General features: G+C 41.2%; 1 protein-coding gene across 1 annotated transcript; it reads left to right on the plus strand.

The window, feature by feature from the left end:
* Positions 1–4,122: 4,122 nt before the first annotated feature.
* FAM241B (family with sequence similarity 241 member B) lies at positions 4,123–10,693 on the plus strand. The gene is made up of 3 exons (XM_007477955.3): positions 4,123–4,402; positions 6,175–6,288; positions 9,179–10,693. The coding sequence occupies exons 2-3, from the start codon at positions 6,196–6,198 to the stop codon at positions 9,446–9,448; spliced, it is 363 nt and encodes a 120-aa protein (XP_007478017.1). The 5' UTR covers positions 4,123–4,402; positions 6,175–6,195; the 3' UTR covers positions 9,449–10,693.
* The last annotated feature ends 5,510 nt before the right edge of the window (positions 10,694–16,203 follow it).

The following is a 16,203-nucleotide window of genomic DNA, read 5'->3' on the forward strand; positions in this document are numbered from 1 at the left end:
ATATAATTAAATAAACAAAGCTTCCAAATTCTAGCTCCTTTAGTTGTTCCACAGAGAGGACAAATAACTCTTTCTCCCCCATTTTCCTCCTATTTCTCCAGAAATGGACTCTTTCCCTTCAGGGATGGAGGGGTAAGGAAGGTGTTACAGAGTGGGTTTGTTTGTTCTTCTCACCTACCCCTGCTCTACCTCACTTACTTTCAAGTTCCTTGCTCTGGCCCCAGTTGGTGGATAACTCACCTTCCTCTTGTTCCAGCTTTGCTGAAATCTTAATCTCTAGTCTTCTCACTCACTTAATGGGTGCCATTCAATGATGATGCTCAGTTATTAGCTTCCTTGGAGGTCAATTCACCCTTTTCATTTTTGATACTGGTAATTTGATTCTATTCTTTCCTTTTTTTAAATTAAATTAACCACTGCTCTATTTTGTTTTTTTTTTCTCCATAAAAACAACTCCTGGTATTATTTATTAGTTCAGTAGTTATTTCACTTTCAATTTCATTAATTTCTCCTTTGATTTTCATTATTTCTAATTTGGTGTTTAATTGAGAATTCAAAATTTGTTCTTTTCTTTTTTTTCCTTTTTTATTTTTAGATAAATTTACTTTCCAGTTGGTTGAAGCACAAAGGAGGTCTCTACCTTAAACCACTTTGTTCTTTTCTTTTAGTTTTTTTTTCCATTTGCATGCTCAATTCATTTCTCTCTTTTATTGATATAAACATTCAGGGATACAAATTCTGGGATACAACCCCCCCCCTCAAGTACTGCTTTTGCTGTATTCCATAAATTTTGATGTGTTGTCTACTCATTGCCATTTTTTAAAAATAAGTCAGTGATTGTTTCTATGATTTGTTCCTTGACCCAGCCATTTTGAAGAATTAGATTATTTACTTTCCAATTAATTTTTAATTTGCCTTTACAAACACTTATTGATTATAATTTTATTGTGTTATGATCTGAAAAAGTTGCATTTATTAGTTATGCTTTTCTGCTTTGGTTGTGAAGTTTTTATGCCCCTGTATAAGGTCAATATTGAATATGTACCATGTGCTGCTGAAAGAAGATATATTCCGTTTAATCCTCATTCAATTTTCTCTAGTTATCTATTAAATATAACTTTTCTAAAATTTCATTCACTTTCTTTACTTCTTTCTTGTTTATTTTTTGTTAGATTTATCTAGTTCTGATAGGGGAAGGTTGAGGTCCTCCATTAGTATAGTTTTACTCTTTATTTCCTCCTTAAGTTCTTTTAGTTTCTTCTTTAAAAATCTGGAGGCTATACTATTTGGTGCATATATATTAAGTACTGTACACATTTCCACAGGTATTATTAAAGAATCAGACCCTTGTTTATGACCCATAGTTACCACTTTTAGGCATATACCCAAAGGGGGTTAAAGACAGTGTAGCTAGGCACAATATCATTGTGAGGAATGGGCTTGATAAACTTCCAGTTGTGAGTTATTGTTGCTATTATTGGTTGAAAGACCTAGGTTTAAATCCAAGTTTCCCCATTGACTGCCTTTATGATCTTGGGCAAGTTGTTTTTCCAGTTTAGGCCTCAGTTTCCTCTTCTGTAAAATGAGAGAGTTGGACAAGATGGCCTCTAAAGTCCCCTTCTGAATTCCTGGGTCCTATGCTGGCACTTTGCATACAATGTCTTCTCAACTAGACTGTGAGTTCCTGGAAGGCAAGAGCTGTTTTTTGAATTTAGATAAAAGGTGGATGAATGCCTCTGCTTCTTTGAAAGCCACTCTCTCCTCAACCCTTTGCAAGCTGCTCTTCTTTGTCAAACTGCTCTCTCCAGTGATTTCCAAATTGCCAGGGACTTCCTAATTGCTAAAACCAATGGTATGCCCTTAATTTTCAGGCTCAGGCTCTCCAAACAGCACACAGTTGCCTATCCCATTCTATTTTGCAGTTTTTGTACATATTTGTTGTTTTGCTATCTCTCCCATTAGACTGTGAGCTCCTTGAAGCCAGGAATTGCCATTTAACCCCTTTTCCATCCTAGCACTTAGCACACTGCCTGGCATGTAGTTGATGCTTAATAAAGGTCTACTGACTTACTACCTTATCTGTTCCTTTCAAAGTTTTAGATATACCACACTCCCCTCCTAGTTCTTTTTTCACCTTTATTTATTCAGTTACTGAGAAATTGTCTACTATGTGCCAGGTGCTAGAGAGACAAAGATTCCAACTGAAACATCCCCTGCCCTCATGTAACATCCTGTTGGGGAAGGGGGAAGCAAGATTTATATATAGATAAATATAAAATCTATATAGAATAAATATTAAGTGATAGGGGAAGGATGCTACCAAGGAATGATGATGAAAGGCACTGTATAGGAGGTGGCCATCAAGGTCATCCTAGAAAGAAATTAGAGGGTCAAGCTAGATGGTACAGAGGATAGAGCTCCAGGCCTGGAGTCAGGAGGACCTGGGTTTAACTCTGACCTCCTAACTGTAAAACCTTGGACAAGTCACTTACCCTCATTTGTCAAACCCTTCTGTCTTAGAGTTGTTTCTAAGATTTTTTTTTAAAGAAAGGAATTAGGGATTCCAAGGTATACAGTTGACACTCATAAAATACCAGAATTTATATTTCCATGCTCATTTGGTAGGTAGTTTTTAAAATTTTGCCTGTGAGCCTGTGAATGTTTGCTTTTTGAGAGCTACTTAGTTAATCTTTTTAAATTGTAAAAGACTATATAGAAATATGAGTGTAATGCACAAATATATCCATTTCCTTCATCTCTTTATCTTAACTAGCAAGATGGCCTTTCCAATTAAGATTTAAAGTGGAAAAAAGCTGTTAATTAAACTTTCTCAACATATTGACATCTGTCTGACAGTATGTATAATATCCTACACCCACAGACACTCTCCCCTTCTAAATGAAGGATCTACTGTTTATTGAAAAAAACCCAAAGTAACCCTAAGTGAAATTAACTTTAACAAGAATGACAAATTGTTCTATAAAGTTTTCTGCTTCTATTTGCTTAATTTTGCATAATTTCATATAGTTCTTCCCATATCCTTTCAATTCTTCTGCCATTTTTGAAGCACAATATTTCATTCCACTCATTTATCTTTTTATACCTTTACCTTCTATCTTTGCATCAATACTAAATCCTGATTGAAGGTAGAAGACTGGTAAGAGCTAAGCAATTGGAGTTCAGAGATTAGCCCAGCTAAGGAAGAGGCTGAAACCAAATTTGAAGCTAGGACCTCCCATTTCCAGACCTGGCTCTATGTTCACTGATCCCCCACAAAAATGTGTTTAACCAATCCCTAAGTTATCAGGCTCATGACTTTAAAAATCCATCTCAAATTCCATCCCCTCCAATCAGTGATGGCATTTTCATTCTCAGATCTCACATAGCAAACTATATCATGATGCATACTTTTCTTCTCTGTCAGATTATTGTATGTTAGGGGTATTTGTAGATTTCTCTTAGTCCCCGCCCCCTTAACGTCCTCAAAAGCAAGGACTTTGTCTTATGCAGATTTTCATCTCCTGCATTGATTAGCACAGGACTCTGGGCACTTAACTGATGTCTTTTGAATTGCATTGAAAAGAAAAACTTCAGGTCTCCCGCAGGGCTTAACTCACTAAATATTGTGGATTGATTGATTGATAGCTAGCCGGCATAGCTGTCAGCCAGGGAGAGAAAGATAGATGCTGGATTAATCAGATCCAGGATTCTCCACCTTTTTCTGTATGTCACTCTGGTGAAGTCTGTGGAGCCCTTCTCAGAATAGTGGGTTTTTAAATGCATAAAATAAAACCCAGTGGATTATGAGAAAATGATTCATGTGAAGTAGAATTATCAGCTCTTTTACCCCAGGTTAAGAGCCTGTGAGTTGGAGTTCAGAGGAGGAAAGAGGTGGTATTGGGTCTGAGGGGATCAGAAGTGAGAGGGGCATTGGCTTGGGGGGGGGTGTAGTATTTAGAGATGGAAAGGGCTAGTCCAAGCCCAGGGGAAATCACTTGCCCAAGATCACACAGCTAGTAAGGAGCAGACCAGGGGAAATGGAACTCAGGTTCTTAGATCCTCTCTTCACCTCCTGACCCTGCCCGGGATGCTTGGAAGGACAGCCAGGAGAAAGGGAGAGGCGACCCTGGGAGCCCTCGGGATTGTTCAGGTGAGGCCAATCTCAGGCACCTGGGGGCTGCAGGCTCACCTTCTCTTTGTGGAGCCCGGGCAGCTGCAATTTCTCCCAGGGGCCTTAAGAGGGGAATGCTGAGCTCCTGCGTCTTCTCTCTGTTGTTTCCTGTCATGCCAGGCTGGAGGAAGTGGGAGGTGGGGCCGGAGCACTAGCAGCCGCGCCTCAACCACTGGGAGCCAGGCCGGCCAGCAGTGGACAGCGACCGGGCCGGGTTCTGCATCCCTGCAGGTAGGGAAGGAGGGCGCAGGGGTTAAGGTTTCCTCCAGGACTCTGCGGACTCTGCGGACCCTGCGCTCCAGCGGAAAGCTGGGAGGGGCCTGGGAAGCAGAGGCTGCCTCCTTCTGTCCCTCGCCCTCCCGCCTGCCCTCTGGACCATTCGGCCTTTGCCTCGCAGCCGGCACTGCTCCGCTACCTGCTTCCTGCTCCCGGGAGTCGGCTTGGAGGAGGGAGGATGACTGCCTGGGGACTGACAAAGTGATGGGGTGCTGGACAGAGCCTTGTCTCGGAGGGGCCTCGGGGCCCTCTACTGACTGGGAGCCAGAGAACCTGGTTTTCCTGCTGCCTGATTGACTTTGGGCCAGACCCTTTACCTAATTTTTTTTTGGGGGGGAGGGCAGGGGCAAGCCTCAGTTTCCTCATCTGTAAAATGAGGGGCTTCGGGGTCCTTTCAAGGTCTTAATCCATTGATTTTACTAGTGGTGTTTCTGGGAGATTTGTCCTGCAAGCAGTCAGTGTCTCCCTTTCCAGCATCTCTTTAAAGAATGGACATTGGCTTCTTTCTCTTTACTGCTGTCTTTCCTCCAACCCCATCTCTCTCTCTCTCTCTCTCTCTCTCTCTCTCTCTCTCTCTCTCTCTCTCTCTCTCTCTCTCTCTCTCTCTCCCTCCCTCCTCCCCATCTCTTCCAAATGAAAATAGTAATTCTGATAGCCATTACAGGGGGATTGTCTAGTGGCAACAATTTTACAAGGATCTGCCGTGTAAATGCTACAATCCTTCCCCACCCCTTTGCTTAATGATGTTACACAACCGAGAGGTTGTACGAGCTCGAGGAAGTGGCACCCCCAGCAACACCTCCCCCCCCCCAGCCCCATTGCTCTGGAGCAGGTAGCAGGGATTTGGAAAATGAAGCCTGGCATTTTGGGATACATTTGGGACCCAGAGATGTAGAGGAACTTGTCTAAAGTCACACGGTGCAGAGCTCAGATTAGAACCCAGGATGATACAGCAAAAATATAAAAAATACCTCCAGGATGTGTATTCTGTTCTCTCTTGTCTTTGACCACTGGCTAGGCTTCTTGGCCCACACTGCCCTCTCTCCTTCCAAAGCATCTTCCCTACAGGCAGATTTTTGATCTTAAGAAAAGAAGGCTGGATCCTCTAGTTTTATAAAGACAGCAGGATATTGTCAGCTGTTTTATTGCTCTTCCTCTTTGAACTGACTTAATTATTATAGCCATGTTGTGTATTATACTTTAGGCCCTGATTGCTTTGTTTTCTACCTCTAAATGTAACCATACTTTGGGTTTTCTAAAGAATTATGTCTGACCTTCCTTCTTTCCTATTTCTTACATCAGAGTGAGACAGAAGCAACAAAGTGGAGCTAGAAGGGGACCCAGGCATTCTATCTCCCAGCCAGATTGAGAGCATCCTGTTTAGTGCCCAGAAGAGGTACAGAGGTCATAGTATCCCATTCTTGATGTACCTGTTTCCCAACTGGGAATTATCTAGTTAACTAATTCAGATTGATTTCCCCTCACTTCCTTCTTCTAGGATTAGATAAAAAGCATCCTCTCTCTCCCCCTAACTTCTATTGATGGATTTGAAGGTCAACTGCAATACTTAAAAGCTGTCTAACTGTGGGTCAGTCATTTCCCTTTGTACAACCTCAGTATTCCCCTCTGTAAAATGGAAGTAATAACCATAGCACATCTATTTCATAGGGCTGTAGTAAAGAAAAAAAAACCTTATGAACCTTAAAGTGCTATATTTGTTGTTGCAGGTTCCCTCAGTGGCTCTGAAGATGGTACGGATCTTAGCCAATGGGGACATTGTACAAGATGATGACCCTCGAGCCCGGGCTAGTGCCCCCTTTCGGAACATCACTTCTAGGCAGGTATGGTACAGGAACCAGGGGGTCCATCTTAGCTTTTCCTCCTAAGTTTTCCTTGCAGATTTTAGCAGCATCATGTATACATACCAGACTTGGAAACCAATCTCATTTTAAAAACATCATCTGGTTATGCCTATTTATAGTAGGTAGAAAGATAAACTTAGAATCAAGACGACCTGAGTTTGAATCCCTCTTCAGACATATTAGTAGTGTGAAACTGTGCAAGTCATTTTTCCTCCCTGTAAAATTAGTATCTCTGCCACAGGGTTGTTACAAGTTTCAAATGAGGTTAAAAATGTTTTTTTTTTCATCAATTCCAAGGAATTTTATTGGGATGTAAATAGTTGGACACAGATTATGAAAAGGTTTATGTTAAATGCCTTGCAGACCTCCCAGGACTATATTAATGTGAGCTGCTATTCTTTTTATTTTATAAAACTCTTTTCCTACAATAATCTTGGGAGGGAAGCAGTATGAATACATTTCCATTTTAGAGATAAGAATATAAGCTCATAGGGATAGCATGACATGCCTAGGATTATCCAACAAGAAACAATCAGAACTGGATTCAAACCAGGGTTCTGTCCACTACATCTTGGTGGCTCAGGTGACCTGACTCCCAGACAGAGGGAACTGTTTTCACAAAGTATGGCTTCTCAGACCCACCTCACCCCCCCCCCCCCCCATGGCTGAGGGCTCTTTCCCTTGAGATAACATGGTACCATGGAGAGAGGTCTGGTCTTGATGTCCGGAATCTCTATATTTGAGATCCACAGGCTGTAGGATCCTGGACAAATCATTTAACTTTTTAGTGCAATTCTTTTAGACTCTTAAGTTATAGAAAAGTTGCTGATCTGCATATGTGGAAGGCATTTCCACAATACAATTCTCTACGTAAAGATTAAATGTCTAGAATTAGATTTGAGAAGATATTTTTTAAATTAAAGCAGAATGAAAGTGGAGGAGAGTAATAGAACCAGAGGAGGAGGAACAGAAAGATTTAATCAGTAACTGTAAAATGATACATATGTCCCCCTTTCAAAGGAGGGGAGGAGTGAAAGAGGACAGATCACCATTTGTAAAAAACCTATTTGTTTGAGCTTGGCTTTGGAATGTGGTCAGATGCATTTCTCCTTTCTCAGCCTGAATCTATCCCTTTCCTGTTTGGCAACTTCTAATAAACACCCATGTGCCCAGGCCTGTGCTAATTTCTCTAAAAGAGACAAGCAAAGATTTGTTCCTCTGAGGGAAACTTGGATTTCAATTCCACTTGGGCTCCTGTGTGACCTTTGGGCAAGATGCTTTTACTCTCTGGCCAATATTTCTTCTTCTGTTTAGGCAGTATGGCACAGTGGGAGATGAGCTGGATTTCGAGTCAGGTTGACCTGAATTCAAATCTTGCCTTTGATGCTTATTAGTTGCTAGATAAATCACTTAATCTCTGTGGACTTAGTTATCCCATCTTTAAAATGGATATAATATTTCCATTGCCTTGTTTATAGGGTGGTTGGAAGAATCAAATAAGAGAATATATCTAAAGTGCTTAAAGTATATCAGCCATTATTTTTTATTTTTGTGGCAAACTTCATTTTTGTTTTATTTTAAGAAATTTGCTGCTGCCATCCTAACCTTTAGTGACCAGTAACCTGATCAGTTAGCACCCATCAATGTGGAGACAAGACCCTCCACCAACAAAAAAGACAAGGACTTGCTGAAGGTTCAGATGGTGGCTATCAGCTATGATTTTTGTTAGAATATTAATAGCTACTATTTACAGAGTTCTTTAAGGTTTTCAAAGTGCTTTACAAATATTATCTCATGGGGACATCTAGGTGACTCAGTAGATAGAGAGCCAGGCCTGGAGATGAAGGGTCCTGGGTTCAAATCTGAACCTCAGACACTTAATAGACGGGTGACCCTGGGCAAGTCACGTAACCCTGATTGCCTAGACTTTACTGCTCTTCTGCCTTGGAACCAATAAATACATAGTATGATTCTAAGATGGGAGTAAAGGTTTTAAAAAACCAAAAAACCCAACTATCTCATTTGATCTTCACAACAACCCAGGGAGGTAGATTCTATTATTACCCCCATTTTTGCAGATGAGGAAATTGGACCTGACAGAGTGTAAGTGACTTATTCAGGGTCATACAGCTAATAAATATAAGGTGGGATTTGAACCCAGGTCTGCATGACTTCAGGTCAGTGCTCTTTCCATGATTCTATCTAGCACCCCTCATTCCTCTCTTTGATGGAGATGCTAGTGATTTATCCAAGGATCATACCTATCTTATTCTTTTTGTGTTTAATGTTTTTCTGACTATTGTATAGGCATCATTATTATTACTACTCCTGAGGTTTCTATTGGCTTTAAACATATCTTATGATTTATTTCAAGGAACTTGTGTTCTACCTGGGATTCTGAGTGTTAACCTAGTTTGACTGAGGGAGGTGGAGATGATACTGCCTTTCCTTGCCTTGACACAGCCATAGATGTAACAGTTGTTTTTGCCTGATTGACTATTCTGGATAAATATTGGTAATAGGAAGTACATATTGGTCTGGCTATCACTCAGCCCCTTAGACAATCTTCTTGGGAGCAGACTCCATATAACATCTATTCCACATGGTGCTTCATTTCCTTTTGTAGCTCAGGATTCCACTAGACTCTTCTGAATTCCCTCAGAATGGGAAGGGACCTCAGAGGCCATCTAGACCAGTTCCCTCATTTTATAGATAAGCAGCCTGAAGCCCATAGCGGTTCAGAGACTGGACTAAAGTCCAGCCCAGACAATGAACAGTAGAGTCAGTACTCAAATCCACTTAGGTCTTCTCACTGGTTCTCTCTTGTTCTGTCTACCTCCTCCCCCCAATTTTTTCTCTTCCTCTGCAGAACTTTTTCACCAGAGGAGAAGGCCAACTTCATGGGGGGCCTGCCCCAAACATCCATCACCTGGGGCCCAGGCCAGGTGCCCATCGCTCCCCATTCTCTGACATCAACCAGCAGCTGGTGAACCTGGGCTTCCCTCTGTGGCACTTGGGAGACCAGGTGGTGGAGCCTGTGATGTCCATTCTTCTTCTGTTCTTGGTCATGATGCTGGGAGTTCGAGGACTGCTGCTGGTTGGCCTTGTCTACATGGTCTCCCAGCTGAGCCTTCGATGACCCTGGGGAGGGCAAGGGAAGGAGAGGGAGCTCCTGAGAGATGTGTGTGTGTGTGTGTGTGTGTGTGTTTGAATAAATGAGTGAGGAATGACTAGTTGGGGGTGAGGGTTGGACCCCTCCATTGAAGGCTTCTTCTCTTTTGGGGAAAGGTCCCCGAGGAAACAAGGAAGTGTCCATAGCTGTCTCCCAGCCCTGCTTGGCATCTGTCAGGAGGAGGCTTTGCCATCAGCAGGGCTTCTGACCCAGGAGGCTTTCAGCTTCTAATGACCCTTCCCTTTCTTATCCTTGGAGCTGGAAGACTACATTAGAGAAGATGGAAGTGTTCTCTCTTAGCCTCTCCATTAGACCAGACTGAGGCTCCCAGGGATGGAGGTTGGAGGCTAGGTCTGTACCCAGTCCTCTAGGCCTTTCCTGTAAAACTTTCCAGCCCTGGGGATTTTCTCTTTTCTTTCCAGCTCCAGCAATTCCAAGGAGAAAGACCCCATCACAGAGTCAGTGCTAAACCTTGGCTACGGGCCAAGTTCTCTTGAAACAAGACAATGGTCTTAGAGATGATTTCTACTTGGCATGTCTCAGACAAAGAAGGGGCTCAGCTTCCTGGGAGGCTGGGAATGGGGATGGATTGGGGGGGGATGGTCAATTTCTGGGACTTCTAGGTTTTTTTCCTCCCCTCTCTAACGCCAAGCTATAGGACTTTCTAACTCTTAAATTCAGAAGAGAGAATGCTTTTTAAAAAGATTAATTGCAGGGATCTTATCCTGAAAACTGGCAAAGCTTAGTGTACAGCCAGAATGAAACCTCTATGAGAGTGGGGGTCATATCTGTGTGTGTTATGAGGGAGGTGGTAGGTATATAAACCTAAGGTCACTGCCTTGGGGCCAAACCACACCCTCTCTAAAGACCTTTTTCTAAGATTTTTTTGGGGGGAGGGGCTTGGGTGGGAGTGGGGAGAGAACAGAGGTAGGTCTAGAAGTGCCTTAGCAGGCTGGTCTAGGTCTTAGAGACCAAGCAACTCTGGTACCTGTGTGTGTGAGTGTATGCAAACCCAACAACCCCTTTTCTTCTGGGCAAGTTTCATGGCCAAGGGCTTCCCTGGGGCCTTGTACCCACCTATAGCCTTGGGGTAGGGATTCTGGACCTGCTGTGGGAAGGGCAGATAATGGGAGACCCCAGCTACTGGGGCTGATCATTGACATTCCTGGGATGCTGGGGGAGCTCTCTGTCAGAATATGACTCCTTTCTCAAGGCAAGTCTCTGCTGTGTCTTCTTTTCAGGCTGGGAGGGGACAGCTTGGGAATGGGACATCTTCCTGATAGCTTCACTCCCCCTATAAAATGAGGGAGACAGGACTAGATGGAGGCCTCATTTGGCTCAGACATTTTAGGTTCTAAGAATTCTTTCAGCTCTCATATCATTGGTGTGCCCCCAACATCTAGGGGCTCTGGTGAATGAAGTGAAAACTCAGAGGTGGGGCCCTGGCTTTAAACACCGGTGAACTTGACCTTGAATTAGAAACCTACAGGTAACCTAGTCTGATGGGAACAAAACTATAAAGCTTAGGTTGTGTTTGGGAGGAAGAAAAATGGTCGAGCTTCATTTTCTTCCACTTGTCTCCATCTCCACATTCAGATAGGACCCTTGGGTCCCAGTGGCGGTCCTCTAGGACTATTTCTCTCTAGGAAGGAGAGATCCCTGTAGCCAGACTTGCCCATCAAGGACAGGGTCTTTCAGGGTGGGCTTGAGGTGCTAATCCTGCCATATAAGGACCGCTTTGGGTGGTTTCTGTTAATCCTTTGACTAATCCCCTAAGTGGCTACATTTCCAAGTCAGTTTGGATTTGCAGCCTGGCTGCTCTGGGATTAAGCCTCCCCCTCCTCCAAGTGAGTCATTAACCTTGATTGACTTGGGCTTGCTAACCCCTGGTTGCTCTATCTTAGTCTCCTGCCCCAGACTTCTGATTGGCTTATCTGTGGAAGAAGGAATGACCTTTATGAATGGGATAATGGCATCGCCAGAGTTTGGGCTGGAAATGACCTTAGGGAGCCCTGAATGGAGCCCTTCTTTTACAGAGAGAAAAACTGAAGCTCCAGGATTGAGTGATTTGCCCACACAGCTAGCAATGAGCTGAAATTTCAAATCAAATGGTACCCCAAGGCTTTCTCATGGTACCATCGTTCCTTTGAGAGCATCACCTAGATGTCACCTTGAAGTATTTACTTCTCCTCCCTCCTTTTCCTCCACCCACCTCCTTGAAGGAGGGATAGAATCCATCACTGAGAGGACAGGTAGAGGGAAGGAAAGAGATTCACCTAAGGTCATTGGATTCCCCAGTTAAATGCTTGCTCCTTGATCAGTGTTAGGGGATGATGGGGGTGTTTTTGGCTGTCTTTGCTAAGGAAAATCCCAAGTTGAAGTGTTATTGAGGGCTGGGTCTGGAAAGGAGATAACTAGTCCAGTTCACAAATATTATAGAGAAGGAAATCTATTAACCAGCATTTATTAATGCCCTACTACATACATGCTAGATACTTGGAATTCAATAGTAAAAATGAAATAGCTTTACAGAGGCTAAATTACAACAGAGGAGACAGCTGTAGTTATAGAAATATATCCAATATTAGGGCACAGTCATTTAGGGAAGGAAGACACTAGTTGCTGGGGGGAGGGGAAGGGGTTTGTTGAGAAAAGCTTCATGGAGAGCAGGGTTTCCTGACTTGGGGTCCATGGAGTCTGTGAATAGAATGAAGGGGTCTGTGAATTTGAATGGGATAAAATTTTGTCTTTAAACCTTTAACCATTTAAAGCCATTAATCTGAGGAGAGGTCCCTAGTCTTCATTAGACACGTCACTAGACTCAAGACGCAAGGAGTCCAGGACACGAGAAAGGTAAGAATTCTTGGTATAGAATCTGGTGTCATTTGCACTAAATTTTGAGGAGAAGCTAGTATTTCAAGAATCAGGGGTGAAGAGGGAAAGCATTTTGGTCAAGGGAGATATCATAAATGTGCAGATGGGAGATGGAATGTGCATCAGTGTGCAAGTAGGTCAGGAGGGCTAGACCCACTGGGGTTTGTTGAATAGAGGAATGATATGGTCAGACCTTTAGAGGAAACTAACCCTAGAAATGTCTACTATTTGTCCAAGGTCGCTCAACTAGCATCCCAGTTAGGACCAAATCCACTTTCTCTGACATCAGGCCAGGGGCTCTCTTTACTAGGCTATCCTGTCTTCTACCAGGATTGATTCTCAGCAGCTCAGCTAAGGAGAAAAGGAGTCCCTATGGGTGGTGGTGGTGGTTTTGCATCTTAATATAGAAGAGACTTTGGACTGCCTTTTCTCTTCTCTATGCCCTTCTTTCCACCTTAACCCCCTTATAAGGGAGATCCCATAATGCCTGGTCCTTCTTGGGAAGAAATATTTATCTAGCTCTCCTTCCTACCTTTTCAGTCTTCTCCCATCTTTCTCCTCTCCATATACTCTTACAAATGAGATATTTGTAAAGCACTTAGCTCAGTGCCTAACACAGAGTAGGCTCGATATAAATGCTCATTCTCTTCTTTCTTACTCTGATATATTCAGTGACACTGGTTCCCTTGTTATTTCTTGAAAAAGGACAATTCAAGACTTAGGTTCAAATCTGACCTCATGTGCATCCTAGCTGTGTGATCTTGGGCAAGTCATTTAACTTGTATTGCTGAGCCTTTGCTGCTCTTCTGTCTTGGAATTGATACTAAGACAGAAGGTAAGGGAGACAGAAGGAAGAAAAAAGAAAGAAAAGGATAGTCCATCTCCTGACTGGACTTTTGCCCTGGTTGTCTCCAGTGCCTGGAATACTTTCCCATGTTGCTTCTGCCTCAGGGTTCCCAGTCTTTTTATATTTTTTTATTTGTTAAAAAACCCTTGCCTTCAGTCTTGGGATCAATACTGTGTATTGACTCCAAGGCAGAAGGGTGGTAAGGGCTAGGCAATGGGGGTCAAGTGACTTGCCCAGGGTCACACAGCTGGGAAGTGTCTGAGGCCAGATTTGAACCTAGGACCTCCTGTCTCTAGGCCTGGCTCTCAATCCATTGAGTTACCCAGCTGCCCCCAGGGTTCCCAGTCTTCAAGATTCATCTGTTATCCCATCTTCTACAAGGGCCTTTCTTCTGAGATTCTTTTTCATTGACCTTGTATATATCTTTTTGGTACAGAAATATTTTTCTTCTGCCTCCCCCCATTAGACTATGAATTCCTAGAGCTAGCTTTGGCACATAGCAGGTACTTAATAAATGCTTGTTGGTAATAGTGATAAACAGATAATTCTCAATTGTTGTTAGAGGCAACTTGTTGCCTTTACATAGGAGTTTACATTTCAAAAGAAGTGAGATGGCTATGTATAATACAAAGGAATGAATCATTAAAGATAAAAATTCACAAGGAGAGCCACCCTGTTATCAGGGGTTTCTTAAGACCGCTCAAATCATCTCCTGTAGGTAACTACTTATTGCACTTGGAAACATTTTCTTCATCCATTTTGTTTTTCTAGGGTGGATAGTCAGGTAGGTTTTTTTCCAAATACATTTTACTAGCATCTTTGGGTTTTACATCATTTTCAGGAAATCCATTATGACAAAGAAGAATTTAAGGAAAAAGAGTGCATAGAGTGAAGTCGCTGATATACACTGTGAAGGGTTAAATTTTGGGGGGAGTAGGAGTTTGAACAAAAGCCAGTGTGCAGTTTATTAAATGCAAAACACTTAGTTTATTATTAGGAAATATGTATTGGAAATAGGAAGGAGGAAAGGGAAAGTAATCTTACAATAGCTTGTAACTATACCCCAGATCCCCAATCCTAACTAAATTTCTCTAAAAAACCCTAAATCTATCTGCTTCAGAGGGAAGTATCTTCTGTAAACATGAAGTCCTTACCTGCTCTCCTACTCTCACTATCTAATCATATAACCACTATCTAACTATCTTATCTACCTAAATTATTAATAACCAATAAGGCTATTAAGACCTCAATTTCATTCTCTGTCTCCAACCAGAGAGAGGGTGCTAGCAGCTCACCCTCTCCCTAGGAGACCCAGAGACAAAAAGCCCTTTTGCAACTCTGCAACTAACTCCCCTTGGCTACACCCTTCTAACTGTCATTGACTTACAAGAGGCATAGAAGCAGGTCTCTATCTGACAACCAGCACAGCAGGGGGTCTCTTACTGAAAAATATTATTGTTCCTTTTCCTCTTAAATATAAAAAGGGAGAAATTAATAAGCATTCTCTTAACATATCCCCACTGAGATCCATTGGGAGACCTGTCTCCCCAGTGGATCTTTCAAATAAAATAATCCTATACTCTATATTATATGTAGGGAGAAGTACAGAAAGAAAGTAAAAAGCAAAACAATTCTTACAATATGCAAGTCTCAAATAATATACAATTCCCAATATTTAGTTACAGAAATTACAATCACAAAATTCATACTGTACTTTACAGAAATAAAACCTATTCTTATTATACTTTACAGAAATAAGAACCTAAAGATGTTTATTCAAATAATCTTATACTTACTATACACACACAAAAATAAAACAAGAACATAAACAAGAACCATATAGATACATTATATACATCTAATATCTATACATCTAATATATCCCCCTGAGATGGATCTTATTACAATATATACATTTATCCATCTAATATATAGTCTAACATTATACATCTAATATATCCCCCCTGAGGAGGATCTTGATCAACACTTATAACACTTTACCACTTACTTATCATTTAATTTTAATTTTTTCTACATAAGTATGTTATATCTATAACTTTTTCTATAATCCTATAAAAGTATTATTATTATAATTATTTCTACATAGAACTAATACATCCTATAACATAATACATATAATAAATAACATAATAAAATAACAACATAAATTATACATTACCCATTACATTCCATTTCAAACCTTTACGTACAAGAAAACTTTATTTAAACACCAAGTTAACTATCTTTAAAATAATGTTTGTTTGTAGTAGTCCTTATAGTAATCCAGTGTTCTTTAAAATAATGTTTGTTTGTAGTAGTCCTTATAGTAATCCAGTGTTCTTATAAATATTGTCCATTTGTTGTCTTTTTCTTGAATTTCAATGTCCTGAAAACCAGTGTCCAGTTGTATCTGTAGTCTTGTCCTTGATGTATGCAGCTAATAATTTTCAATGGCAGGTATCTGAAATGGATCTTCCTAGTCCAGCTGAGTTGCTTCTGTCCACTGAAGGTTTTTTATATAAACTATATCACCTGTAAGAGTCTTTACATTTCACCTATAGTTCCTAGACCATAAAATAAAACTCTGGAAATTAGTGTTAAATACAACATTAATAATAACATTTTTTATATCATGTAGAGCAAAGAACAATGTGGTTTATAGCTATCTAGGGAAGAATGGATTGGGATAACTGGGGAAATTATTTATGGGTTTGGAAAATCAAATGTTTCACTATTTGATTCCAGAGTCCTTTCTCCCCTGGTAAATCTTCATAAAGGAACATGTGCACTTCTCTGAGATTCCTCTCCTTGAGGAGGATTTACATTTTGTCTAGTACATGAACATGCCTCATGTAACAAGTGATTTGCCTCAGTTAGGTTACTGTTTCTATTATTCCCATAATTTCCAAAATTGTTATTTCAGAAATTATTTCTGTTGATATTATTTCTAGAATAGTTATTGTTTCTAGAATAGCTATTCCTAAAGTTTCCACCATTATTT

This window comes from Monodelphis domestica, chromosome 1 (assembly GCF_027887165.1).
Source record: "Monodelphis domestica isolate mMonDom1 chromosome 1, mMonDom1.pri, whole genome shotgun sequence".
NCBI lineage: Eukaryota > Metazoa > Chordata > Mammalia > Didelphimorphia > Didelphidae > Monodelphis > Monodelphis domestica.

What these genes read in the sequence shown, in the direction of transcription:
- FAM241B (XM_007477955.3), top strand. Translation starts at nt 6,196, where the DNA reads ATGGTACGGATCTTAGCCAATGGGGACATTGTACAAGATGATGACCCT. An exon ending in GGAACATCACTTCTAGGCAG is followed by an intron (nt 6,289 to 9,178) that starts GTATGGTACAGG and finishes CTTCCTCTGCAG; the next exon opens with AACTTTTTCACCAGAGGAGA.